We start from the raw sequence: 18,492 nt of genomic DNA on the forward strand, positions 1-18,492 counted from the left end.
ACAACTCTCAACTATTTCTGTGTGCGAATCATGTCAGGTGGCGATCGATGGTGGGGACCTTCAGTTTTAATACCGATTACGACAGTCTAATTTGAAAAAGCAGTTTTCGTGACAGCAATTACTCGTGAAAAAATTTTAGGTGGCACAGGCACCTAATATTTTACTTAGACCAAAATCTACGAACGCATCCGTTCTATTCAGTTCTCATCCTATTTTCAAAATGAAAAACCAGGAAATGAAAAAAAAAACAAAGTGAACAAAAGTTATTCACGATGTTTTCTTTCTTTACTAACTTTAAAGTTTTTTTTTAATTTTATAGAGTTAAAATTTGTTCTGGTCTGAATTTCAATAATTGTTGTTTATTTTTATTCTAGCTGTACTATAAAAATAAATACTACGAAACAAGCTAATGATTTTCCTATGAAAACCATAGTTTCATCAAAAGTATTTTTTCTTGGCAGATAACTCTGCGATGTTGATATGATGTGAACACCGCTTTTCTTTTCTTATCGATTACACCCTTTCATAATCGCTACTTTCACTTCTCAATGTTGGCACTACTGAATTCTCCATCACTCTATTTCCAACCGTTCCGCCTTTTGTCTTCTGTCAACCATTTTGTAAAAAGAAAAAAAAATACTACATATTTTTCCATCACTTGTCAAACGTTTACCTAATCCGTAGGCCAAATTTTTTCGTCTACGATTTTGGGAGGTTTTTCTTTTCTTTTAATTTAACTTTTTACTTAATTTATACTTAAAAATAGTTGATAATCTTTTCTAAAACATTAAATCAAGTGAATTTGCATCACACAACATCGCAATTCACTCTCAAAATAGAGAACAATAACCACACAAATCTTCAACAAAAATGACTCATTACGATAATTCAGGCAGCGAAGATGGCCAACTTCGGAGCCCTGGCGATACACATTTTCTCAGGTGGGTATTTAGCTTCGTGAAATCCATGAAAAGCGATGAAAATAATCAAAATATTATCAAAACAGTTAATAACTTCTTAAGAAGTTTTCTCATCTTCATCCAAATACAAAAGATTAAAAAAGTTTAATTAAGTTTTACACAAAAAAGAACCAATAAAGTAAAGTAAATTCCTTTTTTTTGTCACTATCTCGTGTCTTGTGTACCTCGATACGTTTCGAGTACCGAAACAAATACAAAATCGCTTTTCATGGTCGCGGAAGCAAAAATAAAAATTGTTTTTCTCCTCTCTTGTTCCTGGCTTTTGGCTATAATAAATTATAATATGCCACTAAAATAGACAAAAAAAACACAACCACGTTATATTATTTAAAATAAAAATACATAAACACATTTTTTACCTATCATCTTAAGCATATTTAATTTACTTGAGTTTTTTCATTGCAAATAGGCCAGAAAGTGTGTACATGTCCAATGACCGATGCGCGCGATGGCCACACGATCTCTCTAAAATTAAAAAAAAGTTAAAATTAAAAACAAAAAAACATCTTTCCTAATGCGAAACAAATACTTTCTCGAGACGAGTATTGTTTCCAATAAAAATAAAAAAAAATTAAAAATTTGTGTACCTAAAATCGATTTTAGAGTAATGCAACGAAAAAATCAAATCGGGTTCAAGCAACGACGACGACGACGAGGCGAGGCGATGCGATAAAACTCGAAACGAAACGGATGGTTGGTGGCTTGCAGTGGTAATGTGGCGTGGTGCTGGTGATTCTGGTGTTCACGAACTCGCTAAATACCCCGCTTGTACCGCTGCTCGTAATCGAATTCGTCGAAATCGAAATCAAAAAAGAAATCGTCGAAATCTCGTCTATGTTAAACTCGTCAAACTTCACGACTTCATTCTGAATAATGGTGGTAAATTTGAATTTGTTTTATATTTGAAAAAACTTAAATAAATGTTTCTTCTGCTGACAAAAACTGGAGATGAGATTTTAGAGAGTGCTTTGGTAGCTAAATTGTGGCGCATGTGGAATGCTTCGATTTGCATTAATTAAGCCACATAAATAATTGCAAACAAAAAAACAAACAAAATAAAACAACAGCTGCTGTCAACTGGATACTTCCAACTCCTCCTTCATGTGGATGGTCTTCGTCTTTTTGGGTGAGTCTTTTGTGTTTTTTTGATACAAAACAAACAAAAATATATCTACTATTTACCTAGAGGAATGTTGTGTGTGTGTAGAAGATTATTTTATCGATTTAACTCGGGTCAGACGACTTGAGAATGAGATACCTACATATCAACATATGTACCTACATTCAAGTCTAATTGGTTTTGGGTATACCTACTATCATGATGTATGATACTTATTTTCAAATCGATTTTTTTTCTGTTCGTTTCTTTATATTTTTTAAATTTTTGTTCTTGTTTTCTTTGTTGGAGCAACATGTAGTATTTTGATTGTATTGCTGGAGTTTTGTTTGTTTTCCTTTGTGAATCATTTTTTGTGTGTCCTTGTTTTCTTCAATGAATTTTTTATTTAGAAATTAAGGACGATATGTTCAAATTGGATTCAATCCATCGTGAATAATTTAACTGTCTATCAAACAGGAAGTTATTAAGTATTCATCTAAAATTCATTTTTAAAAATTTCTTTCGAAACAATAAATCACAAGTTGTGCTATTAACGATTTAATGAAACATAATTGATTATTTTAATTTTATTTTGTAAAAGAATACCGATTGTACCACTTTATAATATTTAATTAGAAATATTCTGCTTATTCCTTCTTATTGTTCAGAAAACGATAAGTTTCAAAAACTTAATTTTATATGAAACAAAATTTCACCTGCGAATTTTTAAACAGAAGTGTTTCGGGTCTTCTTTGATTGAAGGTTGTACAATTTTAATATTTCTAATAACATCTTTTTCTTTTATCTTCATGGCCTTTTTTTTCAACATATTTTGTTATTTAACTCCTTTTCTTTTTTGAAACAAAGAATTCCACTCAATGATGCTAAAAATATGTATTTTATAAATTATTGACTTGAAACAAAACAATATGGATGAATATAATGAATATGAATATGAATATGAATATGAATATGAATATGAATATGAATATGAATATGAATATGAATATGAATATGAATATGAATATGAATATGAATATGAATATGAATATGAATATGAATATGAATATGAATATGAATATGAATATGAATATGAATATGAATATGAATATGAATATGAATATGAATATGAATATGAATATGAATATGAATATGAATATGAATATGAATATGAATATGAATATGAATATGAATATGAATATGAATATGAATATGAATATGAATATGAATATGAATATGAATATGAATATGAATATGAATATGAATATGAATATGAATATGAATATGAATATGAATATGAATATGAATATGAATATGAATATGAATATGAATATGAATATGAATATGAATATGAATATGAATATGAATATGAATATGAATATGAATATGAATATGAATATGAATATGAATATGAATATGAATATGAATATGAATATGAATATGAATATGAATATGAATATGAATATGAATATGAATATGAATATGAATATAAATATGAATATGAATATGAATATGAATATGAATTTTTAAATTATGCGATAACAATTTTATCAGCTCTTTGAATAAAAAATCTTTTGTTTTTAATCCCTGATTCACTATCAGCATTTTTATGAATGTAGTTTATGCAAATCATGTCGTCTCGTTCGATTAAATATTTATAACATAAGAACTCAAACTACGTATGATACGCGATTAAAAAAAAAACAAGATTTTATCTCGTAGTAATATGAATGTATATAATAATTGCATCAAGTGATTAACATTCATGCCTATTACCGGTGTCGTCTCATTTTTTCGACGACTATCGTTTTCTTTGTCGTGTCGTTTTTTAAGTGGCATTCTATAACTTTTTCGACGCGACTATTTTGTAGCAGATTTTTAAACGCTGAAAATGTATCAGAGATCTGTCAAACTGAAATCAAATTATAAATCATTTCATTACTCGATATTCAACAAATGTGTTTTTATTAAATTATTACCAAATAAATAAATTATTAAAATGATAAGTGTTAAAATGTATTACAACATAAGCAGCGATAGTGATAATGGTGAAGAAGGTAGAGAGCGAAATATTGCAAAGGCACAATTAATTGTACAAATAGGATGAAGCGTCGGCATCTGCATTTGTAGCCTGAATTTGCTTTGACTTATGAATGTCCGGATCATGAAGACGTTGAAGTACTTGGGAGCTGCGATGCACCAATTGCATTTCCACTCAGGCTTAACCATCTATTTATATTTAATTAGATTTGCAACAGCATCCTTAAGGGCAGATAGGATGTGCAATTGGTTTGGCCCTCCTCTATACAAATTTGAATTACAAACGAATTTGTTAATGGTTTTTGTTGCGAGTCTTAAAAATTTCCACTTATGATGAAAATCGTAATATTGCTCAATAAGTTAACAAAGACATAATAAAATACAATCCTGGTCTTATATGCTCAATCAAAAAAGAAACGAGGGTTGATGTACCAGCAAATTGAATGCAGTTTATTTCTGGTTGTTTGAAATAATTTTCTTTACATAAAACAAGAATGCTTTAAGAAAAGTATGTAATTAGTTCTTCAAGTACCTTACAAAATTTCACTACATTTACAACGTTATAAATTATTATTTAACTATCACAATAATTGAATACAAACAACTTCTCCAATGTTAAATAAATAAATCAGGTGGTACAAGAGTCAGTTGAGAACTAAGTTCTAGTGACTTAACAATATCAACCATTCCTGTGTGCGAGTAATGTTGTTAGGGATGAAGGGGACCTACAGTTTTAACCCGATTTTGAAAGGCTTATTCTAGAAAGCATACCCAAGACCTCAGGCATGACAGCGGTCGTGTATCTCACACTAAAGAGGTTGTCCACGTTCCTTAATTGTGGTATATGATATATAGCGGTATATGTCCATTATTTTCATACAACAAAACTCTTACGTTCTTAGCAACTGGTTTTAATTCAACAAATATATGACAGTCCGACGCACTAACCACCACCCCAAGGGTTTCCAATGTTTGCTCCCGAAAAAAAGCAGTACAATGTTTGTAATTTATTTTGTTTTGTTAGTATTAACTTATTCTTCAAGAATAAGAAAAATACAATTTGCAGCAATTTTGTGCTGTTTAGTATATTTATGTTGATACAATCGTCTTAATAACTTCTGAAAGCATCTAATTGGTGAGTCCAACAAGTGTTACTGGGCGAAACGCATTTGGATTACAAACAAAATTTAACCCATAAGTCACTAGGCCCTAGTTCCTTGTTAACAACAAACTGTGGCTGCACCTAATTTATTTATTTTATAATAGTTTACTTAATTTGTTCTTAACCTATTATTTTATTTTAAATCGTATCAATTAATTTCGCCCCGTATGTGGTTTTGAAAATTATCTTACTCAAGGTATAGGTAATTACTTTTATAGTAGCTAGTTACAAACAACTACTTTTTATAAATATTAATTTTAAAAAGCTTATGCTCGTCTGCCTTAAAAAACAATATGTAGACAATTCAAGCAAATAATTAAATGGGGCAATACTTATTAAATACGAGTACCATCCATTTTCTAGTACCCATTTTTTTGTTGGCTTTATTTGAGTAAATGCGCATTAAAAAAGGTTCGGTATTATTTGAAAATAGCATCGTCTATTTTATTTACACGTGTACATCTCTAAATAGATTTATTCATCACGTATTATGCACGTGACACAGATTCACATGAAATTGAATACAAAAAAAAAAAATAGATTTTATTGCCTACGCATTTATTATGAATCTGTTACGATCTCCCCATTCAATATTTTATGTATCAACAAGATAGAAAAAAGTTTCATATTAGGATTGGCTCTTTTCAACATATTAAGTATAAAGCCGTTCCCTCACTTGTTCTTATTATTATTTGTTTTCCAGAAGTTTATATTTCTTGATACTTATTTCAGATTATATGAAAAGGTGTGCAATCAATAATGGAAAACGAAAACAGACAGATGAAAGTGACGGCAACTGCATGTCCTCGATAACCTTAAGTATCATTTTCGTACATCTTATTTTTCGCGTGGCTCTAAAGATAAAAGTCCTTTTGCTAATACGAATGCTAAATATTATAAGGACATATGTTGTAGTTTTTTTTAGCGTAAAATGTTACAATGTAAGCTCCAATGTTGAACTTATGCATTTAAGTTTCGTTAGACAATGTTAAGGCCAATAACCTTTTCTTACAAATTTGTGATTTTGTTGTTTCTTGCGTTTTGTGTGTTATTTAACGTCGGCTTGTAGGTAGCAAATATTAGTAATGCTTTAGTTTTTATTTGTCAAATGTAAAACAAAAAAAGCTTTTCAAGGTGGAATCTCTTGATGAAAACACCCTTAATATTACAACTATTGTCAAAGTTCAGGATACAAAAAAAAACATGCACCTTTATGAGCGGTATTTTAAATATTGTGTGACATTTGTCTCCTTAAGCATAATTTTTAGTTTATTTCCCATTCAACAAAAAGTATTGTTTCTTTAAAGTTATTATATCAATTTTGTTGCTTAGTTTTGGTATTTTAAAGCATGTATTTATAAATATTCATTTTTGTTTGGCTTAGTTTAGTGATTTCTAGATCGAATACCCCTTAACCCAGAAAAGTTCACTTTTAAGGTAAACTTGCGCAATTTTCCGGATCTAGTTTCAAAATTAAGTACAATGGGGCGTAGTCATAAAGAATTACTAAAGTCGTGATCTCTTGACCTACAGTTTAAGGCTTGTTGATTAAATAAGCACAGCTCTTATTCATAGTCAATTTTCCTGATGTGTTTAGTAAAACCATAGTTTAAGGTTGTATTCTACTACAATTATACTTTAAAAGGACAATTGCGATATCAATCGAAATTTTTATTTGATATACATAATTTATTTTTTCAGCTTTTCAATTCACTTTGATTTTAACAACTTAAACACAGCAATTGCTATGTTTATAGTTAATCCACAGATTAAGCCCCAAACTTAGGTTTAAATTTATTTAGAAATAGCCTAAACTCTGGGCTTGATTAATAACAGCTTAGCAGGACAACATTACTCGCACACAGGAATGGTTGAGAGTTGTAAGTCACTAGGCCATGGTTCTTCATAGACTGTTGCGCAACCTAATTTTATTTTTTTTTGGCAGGAGTTTAGCAAACATCTATGAATATGGCCCAATGTTATTGGTCTTTAAAATATTTGTATATCAAATTTGTTGTTTCTCCTCAAAAATTAACTTTTTCTGGGTTGCACGGTATCTGTCGATCTACAGCGACGATATTCCTGATCAGTATAAAAATTACTAAATCATTTTATTTAATTTTTTCAAATTACTAGCGTTTCTAATAATTTTTGTCAAAAACATCATATGTTTTTTTTTTTTCAAGTATTCCATTCACCTTGATTTTGAAAATCTAATTTTTAGAAATGAAAACAGAAAGTCAAACTAGATCACACGTTTTGGCAAATGACCAACAAGTATTTTTCTTGAATACATTTACCTCGTATGTTATACGCATTTTACACTTTTGTTTTTTAAATGTTTGTGGTTTGAATGAAACACGAAACGTTTCTTATTTGAGGGAATGTCTGTTTGAGATTGATACAAAATATAAAATTATGTTATTACTTAGTTTAAATTCCTATTTGCAGTCCAAATAAAAAAAAATGTAAAATTCAAAATAAAATTATGACAAATACAAATTTTCTCTTAATTTTTTCTCACTTAAGTTAAATACATTTAGAGTTTAAAAGCAACCAACCTTTAGCTAAATAATAAAAGCTATATTTTATATGAATACATAGATAGAACATGAACAACAGCATTTTGTATATTCTTTAACAGAATTCTCCACCTACATTTTGTAAAAATAAAAATAGTATTGGTTTTGGAAAAGTAAAAACTCTTTAAATCAATCCTTGAGAAATGCACTTAGTCTAAAAAATCTCCGTACAGCAGTCTAATTTAAGTATTTTTTTGAAAAAAAGTACTAGGAATAAATGTAAAATCCAAAGCGGTAACATTGGAAAAAAGCTAGTTTCCACCTTCCACTTTTTACTAAATTTAAAAAAAATTGTGATTGTGATTTTCAAAACCCTGTTTTTAATATATTGTTATAGTAAATATTTTATATCGAATCGACAAAATGAAAGCTGCTATACGGAATCTTTTTGGACTATGTGTACGCAAAAAGGCTCACAATACGTTTTTTTAACTATGTACGTCTGTTTGCCTTTACTATACCCAACATAATTTGTTTTAAAATATATAAGTCAATCGCTAAATGTAACCATGATAATGAGCACTACGCTTTTTGATTAATATTTTTATTGTATGTTTTTGATTTGTTACATCGACTTTTGTAATAGATATTCATGGATTCTTGTTTTTCCCATATTCAGGAATTAAAAATGTGATTTCTTTCTCTTAAAAAACGATAGAGGCAGCCACTTTCAAAGCGACTTTCACTTCATCAAACGATCGTTTTTTTTTTTTTATTTTACACCACACGGCCCAGTTTGTTCGGACCAATAATTTGTATTTTTAATACAAAACAGTAATTTAAAGAACTTTTTCTAAAGATAAATTTAAAATTTAAATCGGTGATATTTAAGTTAAAACATTGATTTAACTAAGCTTTCAAAAAATATTTTGTCTTGGATCTCTGGTTTTAACCATGCAAACATAATCTTCACATTCAGGCTCTTATTACGAGAAGCGAATCGAACGTTCGACTGAAAGCGAACGTTTTTGACATCACTCACTTCGTGAATATCATTCAATATATTCACGATAAGTCGATATAATATTAATATATTCACTTCAAAAGTCGACTTTTTTAGAAAAAGAGTTATTAACCCATTTGAACGTCGAAATTCACCCATCTTAATTTTGATATATATTGGATTTCTCAAACGTTCGCTTTAAGGGGGTATTCTGGTCTAGAGACATGAATTTTAGGTAATTTTTGAAGTGCTGTAGAAAAAAGCAAGCAACAATTTTACCATCAATTTTTGTATACATTATTTATTTACATTAGAAGCATACAAAAAAAATAAAAAAGTAAAAAAAAAATCAAAATTCCATTAGTTATCAGCTGATGGAGCGGTGCGTCTGAAAAATTTGGTGCGTGACCATACCCACGAATTTAACTCTCCTAGAAATCTGAAATCAAAAACTAAAAAAGATTATTAATCTACAATAATGTCGCAATGTCTGGAACTACGGAAAAGTTACAAACATTTTTTTTTACAAAATGGCGACTGTCTAAAGAAAAATAAAAAAAATTTACAATTTTTTTGAACATTCTTCGATTTGTTAAAAATAGTAAAAATTGAAATTTGGGGATGGCCGTAGTTCCGGACGTAGACAAGTCCCTAAAGAAGACTCTCTTAAAATTTCAAGTAAATCGGTTCGGCAGAACCTGAGAAATCGTGGGTATCAGATTCAAAAAGACAGTTCTGAGAAAAACGCGTTTAAAGTACCCCATTATGTCTTTTGTTCTATTAGTTGCAGCCCAACCGATTTGGATGGCTGCTCAGCAAAATACTTATTTCTCCGAAAATAATTTGAATTTGGGAAAATCCTCTCGTAGACATATTCTTGAATAGTTAAACTATGAAAATATGAAAAGAAAAAAAATTGATTTTTTTTTAATTTCTAGACCAGAATACCCCCTTAAGTCGAATGTTCGATTCGCTTCTCGTAATAAAGGCTATAATAAAATAAATTCGTAGAAACGAGGCAAAACTGTTTTTCTTTTTCTTCATAGAAATTTTTAAGAACTATGTATTCATTTTGTATGCTCTAGCTACCTTTTCAAAATTTTATTTTTTTTCAGAAACTATTTTTAATCAGAAAATTATAATTACACAAAAATTCCAAAAACTTCAATTACTTTAATATTCATATTTTATTTTATGTATGTAAGTAAGCCTTTGCAAGTTTTGTTTTAACAGCATTCTGCTTATTGATGAAATGTTGCAACAATTCTATGGATCTAACTAAAAAAGCTCTTTTTATCTTTGAAAAGAGTTGAATATTTCGAATTGAAGTATAACAGGAGTTAAATTCACCTAGCCTCAGAGTTACTGACGTACTTCTATGCACGGATGCATTGTCTAATTATCCATACTACGCAAATGTGGATTACTTTATTACACTCTGCCTTTCCCCTGCTATTCAGGAATTCAAAACTGAAAAGACACCCTCTCTCCCTTTCTGTATTTTAAAAATAAATAAATCGTAGGCGCAACAGTCCGTTGAGAACTAGGTGCTAGTGACTTACAACTCTCAACCATTCCTGTGTGCTCTAGTAATGTTGCAAGAGATGGAAGGGACCTACAGTTAAAATCCGAATTGGCTAATTTGAGAAAGCACTTTTTATGACAAGAATTATTTTTGAAGGAATTGTAAATTCCTCAGAAGAGGCAGTTACCGTAAACAAAACTTATATGGCACAGGCAGGGATCGAACCCAAGACCTCTGGCATGGCACTCCAACGCACTTACAGTCCCTGGCCATATTATTAGACGCACTTTAGATTTTATTCAAAATCTTAATTTCCAGGTATTTTAATCTGGTTTTCGTATGCAGAATATAAACTACTTCATAGAAAATATGCAACAGATTTAAAGAATTCTTTTTTTAATTTATATTTTCAGTTTTTGTTTTTTTTTTGTTATTTTTGAAGTTTTTTCAATATTTTTTGTTGAACCTCCTTTTGCTTTAATAAGAGCCTTAATTCTGCGCGGCATACTGTCAATGCATGTTTGACTGTTTCCTGCATTTCTGGGTGGTAATTCCACACGTGAATTACTCTTTCAATAAGTGACCGCATCTTTAGCTACTTCCCTCTTCATCAGCTCCCACACGTTTTCAATTGGGTTCATATCAGGGCTGTTTCCCGGCCAGTCCAACAGAGGGATGTTATCTTCCCTCAAATAAGTTTTTATTAACCGGGCCGTGTAACATGGAGCTCCATCTTGAATAAAAATGTAACCATACATCCAGTCTTGAATAATATGGCCAGGGACTGTATAAGAGTAAACAAATCCTCTTGAGTGTTGCTTAATGGTATTGCTAGGCTAGGCGTGTGGGAATTAGTATCGTGAACTTTTTTTTAATTTGTAGTTTTTGAGATAAATGTTTACTTTTTTTAAAGTTTTGCGTTTGGTTTTCCTTCATAACAAAATGATTGTGAATGAAAATTCGGTCTTTGTTTATAAAAAAGTAAAAATATGTAAACAAATGTAATATAATTTTTTGTCAGCATTTACACACACATTTATAGTTCGTCATCAGGCTACGAAAGAATATAATAAATTAAAATTTACAATGCAGAAGCAAACGCAAATAATAATGTAATAATAAGATGTTCTTCTGTTTCCATTGTACCTGTTAACCCTTTTTTCCCGAAGGTATCAATTACATTTTGTACAAATGGATTTGGTTTTCTTCGTTAAACCTCAAGGAACATGTCAGGAAAGTATCAACTTTGTGGCTCCACAGCAAAACGACTACGAAACTAAAGGGTTAATTGAAAGATTGTTGTTTAACGTTTGAAGTTTTTTAAAATGGCTGCATTCAATCTCTTGTTGGAGTGGTTATCCTGAATATCTGGATTTTTAAACATATTCTTGCACTAGTTAGATACCTAAACTAAAATACCTTGCAAAAAATTACAACACAAATTCTCAGCTGGCAAACATTTAGATTTCGAAGTCCAAGATTATAATTAAAAACAAATTTGAATGAGTAATTTTAAAAATTCAATGGAATTTTACCGAAAACTATTCGCATTCGAAATAACTGGGGTTCCTCCTTGAACCATATGTTGAAACAGTTTTTCTGTCAGATACCCACATATACCACAAATTCTTATATAACTTTGGATTTTTTTATGACATCCCAGCTGTTTTAGATCAGTTGTTATTTTACACGTAAAACACTAAGAAAAGGGTATTTGGGTACCCTATTCGTCTGAGATTGAACGTAGCCAGTTATAACGTTGTATGGTGAAAATTCTTCTCTATAGCAATGAGTTCTGCAACTCACTTTTACTTTTACTTGAAACAAAATCGAAAAATATTCAACAAAATCCATCTCGATTCAATTGAATTATCGTCTAAAGCTTGTATAGATTTGACTTCAAAGATTTGATGACATTGTTTTAATAAAAATTAAATTAACTATTTTATTCATTTCTCGAAATGTAAAATATTTCATGGCATCTGTTTTTGTTTAACTTGAGTTTTTTAAAAATCTTAACATTTGTTTGGTAAACTCAGCAAAACATGTTTAAATAAAAACACCTTATCACAGGCAAGAAGATTCTTGATACGAATTATCCCAGAAAGTGTCACTTTTTCGTTACTAAAAAAAAAAAAAACAATTTTTCTTGTAATAATAATTTATTATATTTAATTTATCTATGACTAAGGCTGTGTTGCTTTTGTTGCTAGTTAAAGTATCTCTAAAATTGACTAATTAAAACATACAAAACTTAATCTTAGAACTCCAAATATAACAAGTAATCAATTTTTACAATGAATTAAAATATATCCACCCTACCCCCTTCTTGGACTAGAGTTGTGATGGCCTTATATTTAAAAAGTATATTTATTGTATTTCTTGCATGATGGTTTATTCCATAAATATTAAGCTTATTTTCTTTTTTCTATTTGACTTTTCTATTCTCTTTTCTTTTTTGTGAATAAATTGTTGAACAATATTTGTATAGCAAATAATTATTACACTTTGATCAAGATTTCATTTAAGATTAATAAATCCATATGAAGGAATATCCAGCCAGCTGTTGTTTTATAAAAATCGTCGACATTTCATAAAGAACTCTAAAATCTTTTACCACACAAAAGTAATTTATTTTTCTTCTTATATAATTTTTATTTATTTTTATTAAAATTAAAAAAAAAAAAACATAAATAATTAAATGCCATTGCGCTGTGTCGGACTCTACGACGTTTTGGACTCTGCGCACCAAAATACACACTCTTCAAGTCTGGGTACCAAGCAATGAGATTCAGCCATGGTCACGTCTCTAAATCTGTCATCGCCAAAAACTGAAGAACTCAACGTAGCGGAGAGTCTTGGACAAGAATAAAATCCAAAAAATAAAAAAAACAATTAAAATTTTTAACGTTTTCTCAACAGATGATTTTCCATAGCTTTCTTTTTTGTTTCTTTCTATGTTTTCAGTGGAGGCCAGAAGAATTCTTCAAAAGTCAACAATGATTTGAATGAAGATGACACAGATTCCTTAGATATTAAACCACCGCAGGCAACAATTCACCGCGACTTATCCGGAAAGCGGCGATCAGGCAAAGAGAAAAAACATTCCAAAGAACGCAAGCACAAAAGTGACCACAGAGACAGGGAGGATCGAAGGGAGCGAGGGGAGAAGAGCGATGGCTCGGCGAGTATGTCGGGAAGCATAGGCAAGTATCGAGGTGAACGGGACATGATGGTGGACGATCGCCGGTACATGAAGTACTACGACCGTGGTAGACCTATGTCCCATGGACAGCAACGCCGAGATCACCATTACGACAGAGGAACGCTCGGAGATGAGTACGAGTACCAAAATCGACACAAGCACCGCGATATGTACCATCACCATCAACAGTACCAACAGCCACCTCATCAGCGTTACGATTATCACTCACAGAGGAATTACATGGAACCGCCACCGTACGATACACGCCCCGAAGCAGAGATGCTCGAGCAAGATTTGCGAACAAGACTTCTGACCAAACGCCACAAGTATGTTAAAGAGTCCTCGGGGCCCCACAATCACCACGACAAGAGAAGCAGCCATGATTATCACCGGGAACGGAATGATGGTACCACCGAAAAGAAGAAGGAACCTATAATCGAGGTAATGGACAGCCCCGAGCAACAGGAAGCCCTTAAGAAAAGGCAACACAAAAAGAAGGAGAAATCGCACACAATAGAAGATCCAGAGCTAGTGGCGAGGAAATCCAAGCTTTTGGAAGCCGAACGCGAGATGGCAAAGAGAAAAGAATCGGCGCGAGAAGAACTAGAAGCCAGACGAGAGCTGCGCCGAGAACGCGGCGAAGACCAAATCATAGAAAAGGCACACAAAAGTGGTCACAAACGGTACCAATCCACAGAGGAAAAGGCTCTGAAGAGAAAGAAGCGAAAAGTTGAGAGCGACAATATTTCAGATGATGTTCTTTCGGATAATTCTGATGTTGTTAGCCATAACGGTGGTAAGGATGGTGATCAGGAAGACGACGAAGATAACAGCGATGCATCGTCGACGAAGTCGGAAAAGAAGAAAAAGAAGCACCGTAGGACAAAGGACGTTTCCGCCGAAAACTTTGACGTTTACAGCCACCATGAAGAGGATGATGATGACGACGACGATGATGATGACGACGATGACGAAGATGACGAGAGCGATTCCGATTCCTCTGCCGATTCTGATGCACGGAGTCACAAAAGCTACAATGGTGCTGCCGAAAAGACAAACAAGAAAAAAAAGCAAATTCTTTCAGATGAAGAAGGTATTCTGCCAGACGAAAGTCCGCTGTCAATAGGAAACCTGTCGAAATCACCGCACAAACACAAACCTAATAACTCCAGATCGAGATCGCGTTCCGACGCATCCAGCCGATCGAAGAGTGACAGTGAATTGGACGAAGATGACGAACGACGTTCAAGATCACGATCGCGTACCCGGTCGAGATCCCCACGGTCGCACACACGTTCGAGGTCAAGATCGATCTCAGGCAGCTCCAGATCCCGATCTAGGTCCCGCTCGTTATCACGATCTAAATCACGTTCCAGATCAAGGTCGAAGTCGCGTTCGGAGGAGAGAAACATGAAGAAGAGTGCCGAGGAAGAAGCCCGCAAGGGTGATCCCGATGTAATTCTCGACGAAAAAGACGTCCCGCGCAATGACAAAGGCGAGAAACTGCCAAACTACTTCCCCGGCATTCAGGGTTGTCGCTCCGTGGAAGAGTTCCAGTGCTTGAATCGCATCGAGGAAGGTACCTACGGGGTGGTCTATAGAGCGAAGGACAAGCGAACCAACGAAATTGTGGCCCTTAAACGGCTGAAAATGGAGAAGGAGAAAGAAGGCTTCCCCATCACTTCCCTGCGAGAGATCAACACGCTGCTCAAAGGGCAGCATCCCAATATTGTGACGGTAAGAGAAATTGTCGTTGGCAGTAACATGGATAGAATCTTTATTGTCATGGACTACGTGGAGCACGACCTAAAGTCTCTAATGGAGACCATGAAGCACAAAGAACAATCCTTCTTTCCCGGCGAAATCAAGTGTCTAATCCAACAGCTGCTGTGCGCGGTTGGCCATTTGCACGACAATTGGATTCTCCATCGGGACCTGAAAACATCGAATTTATTGCTCTCTCACAAAGGCATCCTGAAAGTGGGTGATTTTGGGCTGGCTCGGGAGTACGGAAGCCCGCTCAAGAAGTACACCTCCCTGGTGGTCACACTTTGGTACAGAGCCCCAGAGTTGCTCTTATGTTCGCCTGAGTACTCGACGCCAATTGATATATGGTCAGTGGGATGTATTTTTGGAGAATTCCTACAAATGCTACCACTGTTTCCGGGAAAATCAGAAATAGATCAACTCAATAGGATTTTTAAGGTACATAAGAAAAACACGAATTTCTCTATTTTTGTATTAATGTATTATTTTTTTTTATTTCAGGAACTTGGAACCCCAAATGAGAAGATCTGGCCCGGATACAAAGACCTACCCGCCGTAAAGAACCTGCTCAGTCAGAATTCCCAATTCACAGAATATCCTGTGTCCAATCTGCGTAAAAGGTTCATAAAGCGAACGACAGAAACTGGAATATCCCTGTTGCAGGGCTTGCTTACCTATGATCCCAAGCAAAGACTGAATGCCGAGCAAGCTCTGAATCATCCCTATTTCAAGGAGCTACCACTGCCCATTGACCCGTCAATGTTCCCCACATGGCCAGCAAAGAGCGAGCTAGGAGCTCGCAAGGCGTTAGCCTCCTCACCCAAACCTCCCTCGGGTGGTTCACAGTTCAAGCAGTTGGGTCACGATGATATTATCACGACCAAATCGTCAGGCGTTGCTTCGGGTATCATTTCGGGCAGTAAAAAGTCGGCGTCAAGCAGCAATACGGGATTTGTCCTAAATGCTGGAATTGATCAACGTCAATTGGCAATGGGGCCAGGGTTTAGTTTAAAATTTTAAAGAAAACAAAAAAAAAACTATCTTAGTTTTGTAAAATTGGATTTTTGGCAATGTAATTCTTTTTTTTAACAATTGATTGGAGATGAAAAAGTTTATTTTTTTCATTGAATCCCATTTTTTCCCGCCATGTAGAATGTAAATTTTTAAGTATACAAAAAAAAAAAAAAACAAAACTCGTTTCACAAATAAAACAAAACATTATTAAACTACATAGATGTCATCAAAACAAAACAAAAATCAGTCAGGTCCTGTGCATAATATGTGTGTCTTCAAAAAGAAATTGAAGACAAAAAGATAGATATGAAATAAAATAAAGTATGTAAGAAAAATTAATTTTTGAAAAAATACAAAAATGCAATGTTGTTTTAAATGATGATTTTTTTTTGTACTTGAAACAAAATATCCTTAACCAAAAGAAAAAAACAAAATCACAATTACTGATGTAATTCTCCTCTTTGGAATTGGTTTTGGAGACCAAAGATATTCAAACATTTTGGAATACAAACGTGTATAGTTTAGATCATTTATTAGATAAATGTTATACCATTATTAATACGCAATAGAAGAAAAGTAAATACCTTCTATTGACTTAAGTTCCTCAAAGAAAGTAATTAGAAGGAAATACTAAAGAATGAGGAATCCATATAGTTCTTTAAGGGACTTAATATATCTCAAGGTCGCAGTTTATCAATTACCCATGAGTGTATTCAGCGGCACTTAAATAAATGATTCCAAAAACAATTTGCATAAGATTTCTTAGAGGTTCATAATACTAACGGGAAAATAACAAATCGTCCAATGTGTTTAGGTGACCTTACAAAACTACACGTGGAATTTGAAATTCTGCAACTCACGACAGGAAAATGATTGGTCCAAAAACGTACAATCAATGTTAATGTAAGTTATACAGTACCGAGCAAAAAAAATGCAACCGAAAAAGTTGGTACAATCTTTAGCAAGAACTAAGTCATTTTAGATTATAATACTTTGAAATTTAGCATAAAATGTTCAAATTAATTTTTTTCTTTAAACAGATTTGAATTTTACCCAATCTTACTCCATGAAAATAGTAATTGTAAAAAATGTTCCTAAACTTGGATTTTACGCCAAGCAAAAAAAATGCAAATTCGTGGAAAAATTTAAAAATAACGGATTTATTCATCTTTTTTGAAGAAATTTTGTACTTAAATATTTTAATATTTTGTAGCGAAACCTTTATTGGCTATAATGGCGCGTAACCTTTTAGGCATTGAGTCAATCAACGACACCAAATAGCTCGCAGGTATTTGTTCCCATTCAGTCCTTATTTGTTCCATCAACTCGGTACAATTTGAATGATTTCGCTTCCTTATCTCCCGATCTACATGATTCCATAAATTCTCTATGGGATTGAGGTCGGGAGATTGTGCTGGCCAGTTCAAAACATGAACCCTCTTCTCTTCTAAGAAGTTTCTTACCAAACGGCTGGTGTGTTTTGGGTCGTTGTCGTGTTGAAATAAGCTGCTTTCAGGCATATTCGTCCGCAAATGTGGAAGCATATGGTCTTCTAAAATGCCCTTATACATTTGGGCATTCATCCGACCGCTTACTTGACAAATCGGGCCCACGCCTTGACGAGAAAATGAGCCTTTGAAAAAGCCAAACTACAAATTTGATTTCATGAATATTTTAAATTGCTAACCCACACCATTACTGACCCTCCCCCATGTTTAATTGTTGGAACTTGATATCTAGGGCTGTACCTTTGTCCCGGGGGCCTTCGCACATACCTAATGCCATCTGACGAGAACAAGTTGAACTTGCTCTCATCACTCCATAAAACTTTTGTCCATTGCTCACTTGTCCAATGCATATGGCGCTTTGCAAAATCTAGCCGTTTCTTCCTATTGATGGAACTGATGTATGGTTTTCTAGCTGGTCGTCTTGCATACAGTTTTGACTCCACTAATCCTCGCCTAACTGTGTGTACCCCTACGTTAACATCTAAATGTTCATTCAAGTCCTGAGTAACTTCCACTGCAGTTTTAAAGGGATTAACTTTAACCTGTCTTATGATCTCACGATCTAATCTGGAAGTTGTTTTGCGTGGACGGCCACTTCCCACTTTACGATTGATATCCCCTTGTTCCCGATATCGGGATATAATACGCGATATTGTTGATGTTGCTA

At 33.1% G+C, this 18,492-nt stretch overlaps 1 protein-coding gene and 1 long non-coding RNA gene across 4 annotated transcripts; one reads left to right on the top strand and one right to left on the bottom strand.

The window, feature by feature from the left end:
• Positions 1 to 487: 487 nt before the first annotated feature.
• LOC129954086 (serine/threonine-protein kinase PITSLRE) lies at positions 488 to 16,693 on the top strand. 3 transcript variants are annotated; one of them, XM_056067756.1, is made up of 4 exons: positions 492 to 941; positions 1,390 to 1,859; positions 13,299 to 15,741; positions 15,805 to 16,693. In XM_056067756.1, the coding sequence occupies exons 3-4, from the start codon at positions 13,522 to 13,524 to the stop codon at positions 16,321 to 16,323; spliced, it is 2,739 nt and encodes a 912-aa protein (XP_055923731.1). In that variant the 5' UTR covers positions 492 to 941; positions 1,390 to 1,859; positions 13,299 to 13,521; the 3' UTR covers positions 16,324 to 16,693. The 3 variants fall into 3 exon arrangements, with proteins under 3 accessions (XP_055923730.1, XP_055923731.1, XP_055923732.1); XM_056067755.1 differs by lacking the exon at positions 1,390 to 1,859 and having other exon boundaries at positions 488 to 941; XM_056067757.1 differs by lacking the exons at positions 492 to 941; positions 1,390 to 1,859 and adding an exon at positions 1,873 to 2,106.
• On the bottom strand, positions 1,134 to 1,709 carry LOC129954093 (uncharacterized). The gene is made up of 3 exons (XR_008782637.1): positions 1,568 to 1,709; positions 1,340 to 1,445; positions 1,134 to 1,269 (listed from the first exon to the last, which is right to left on the bottom strand). It is a non-coding gene; the product is annotated as an uncharacterized LOC129954093 (long non-coding RNA).
• Positions 16,694 to 18,492: the final 1,799 nt, after the last annotated feature.

Source organism: Eupeodes corollae, chromosome 1 (genome assembly GCF_945859685.1).
Source record: "Eupeodes corollae chromosome 1, idEupCoro1.1, whole genome shotgun sequence".
NCBI lineage: Eukaryota > Metazoa > Arthropoda > Insecta > Diptera > Syrphidae > Eupeodes > Eupeodes corollae.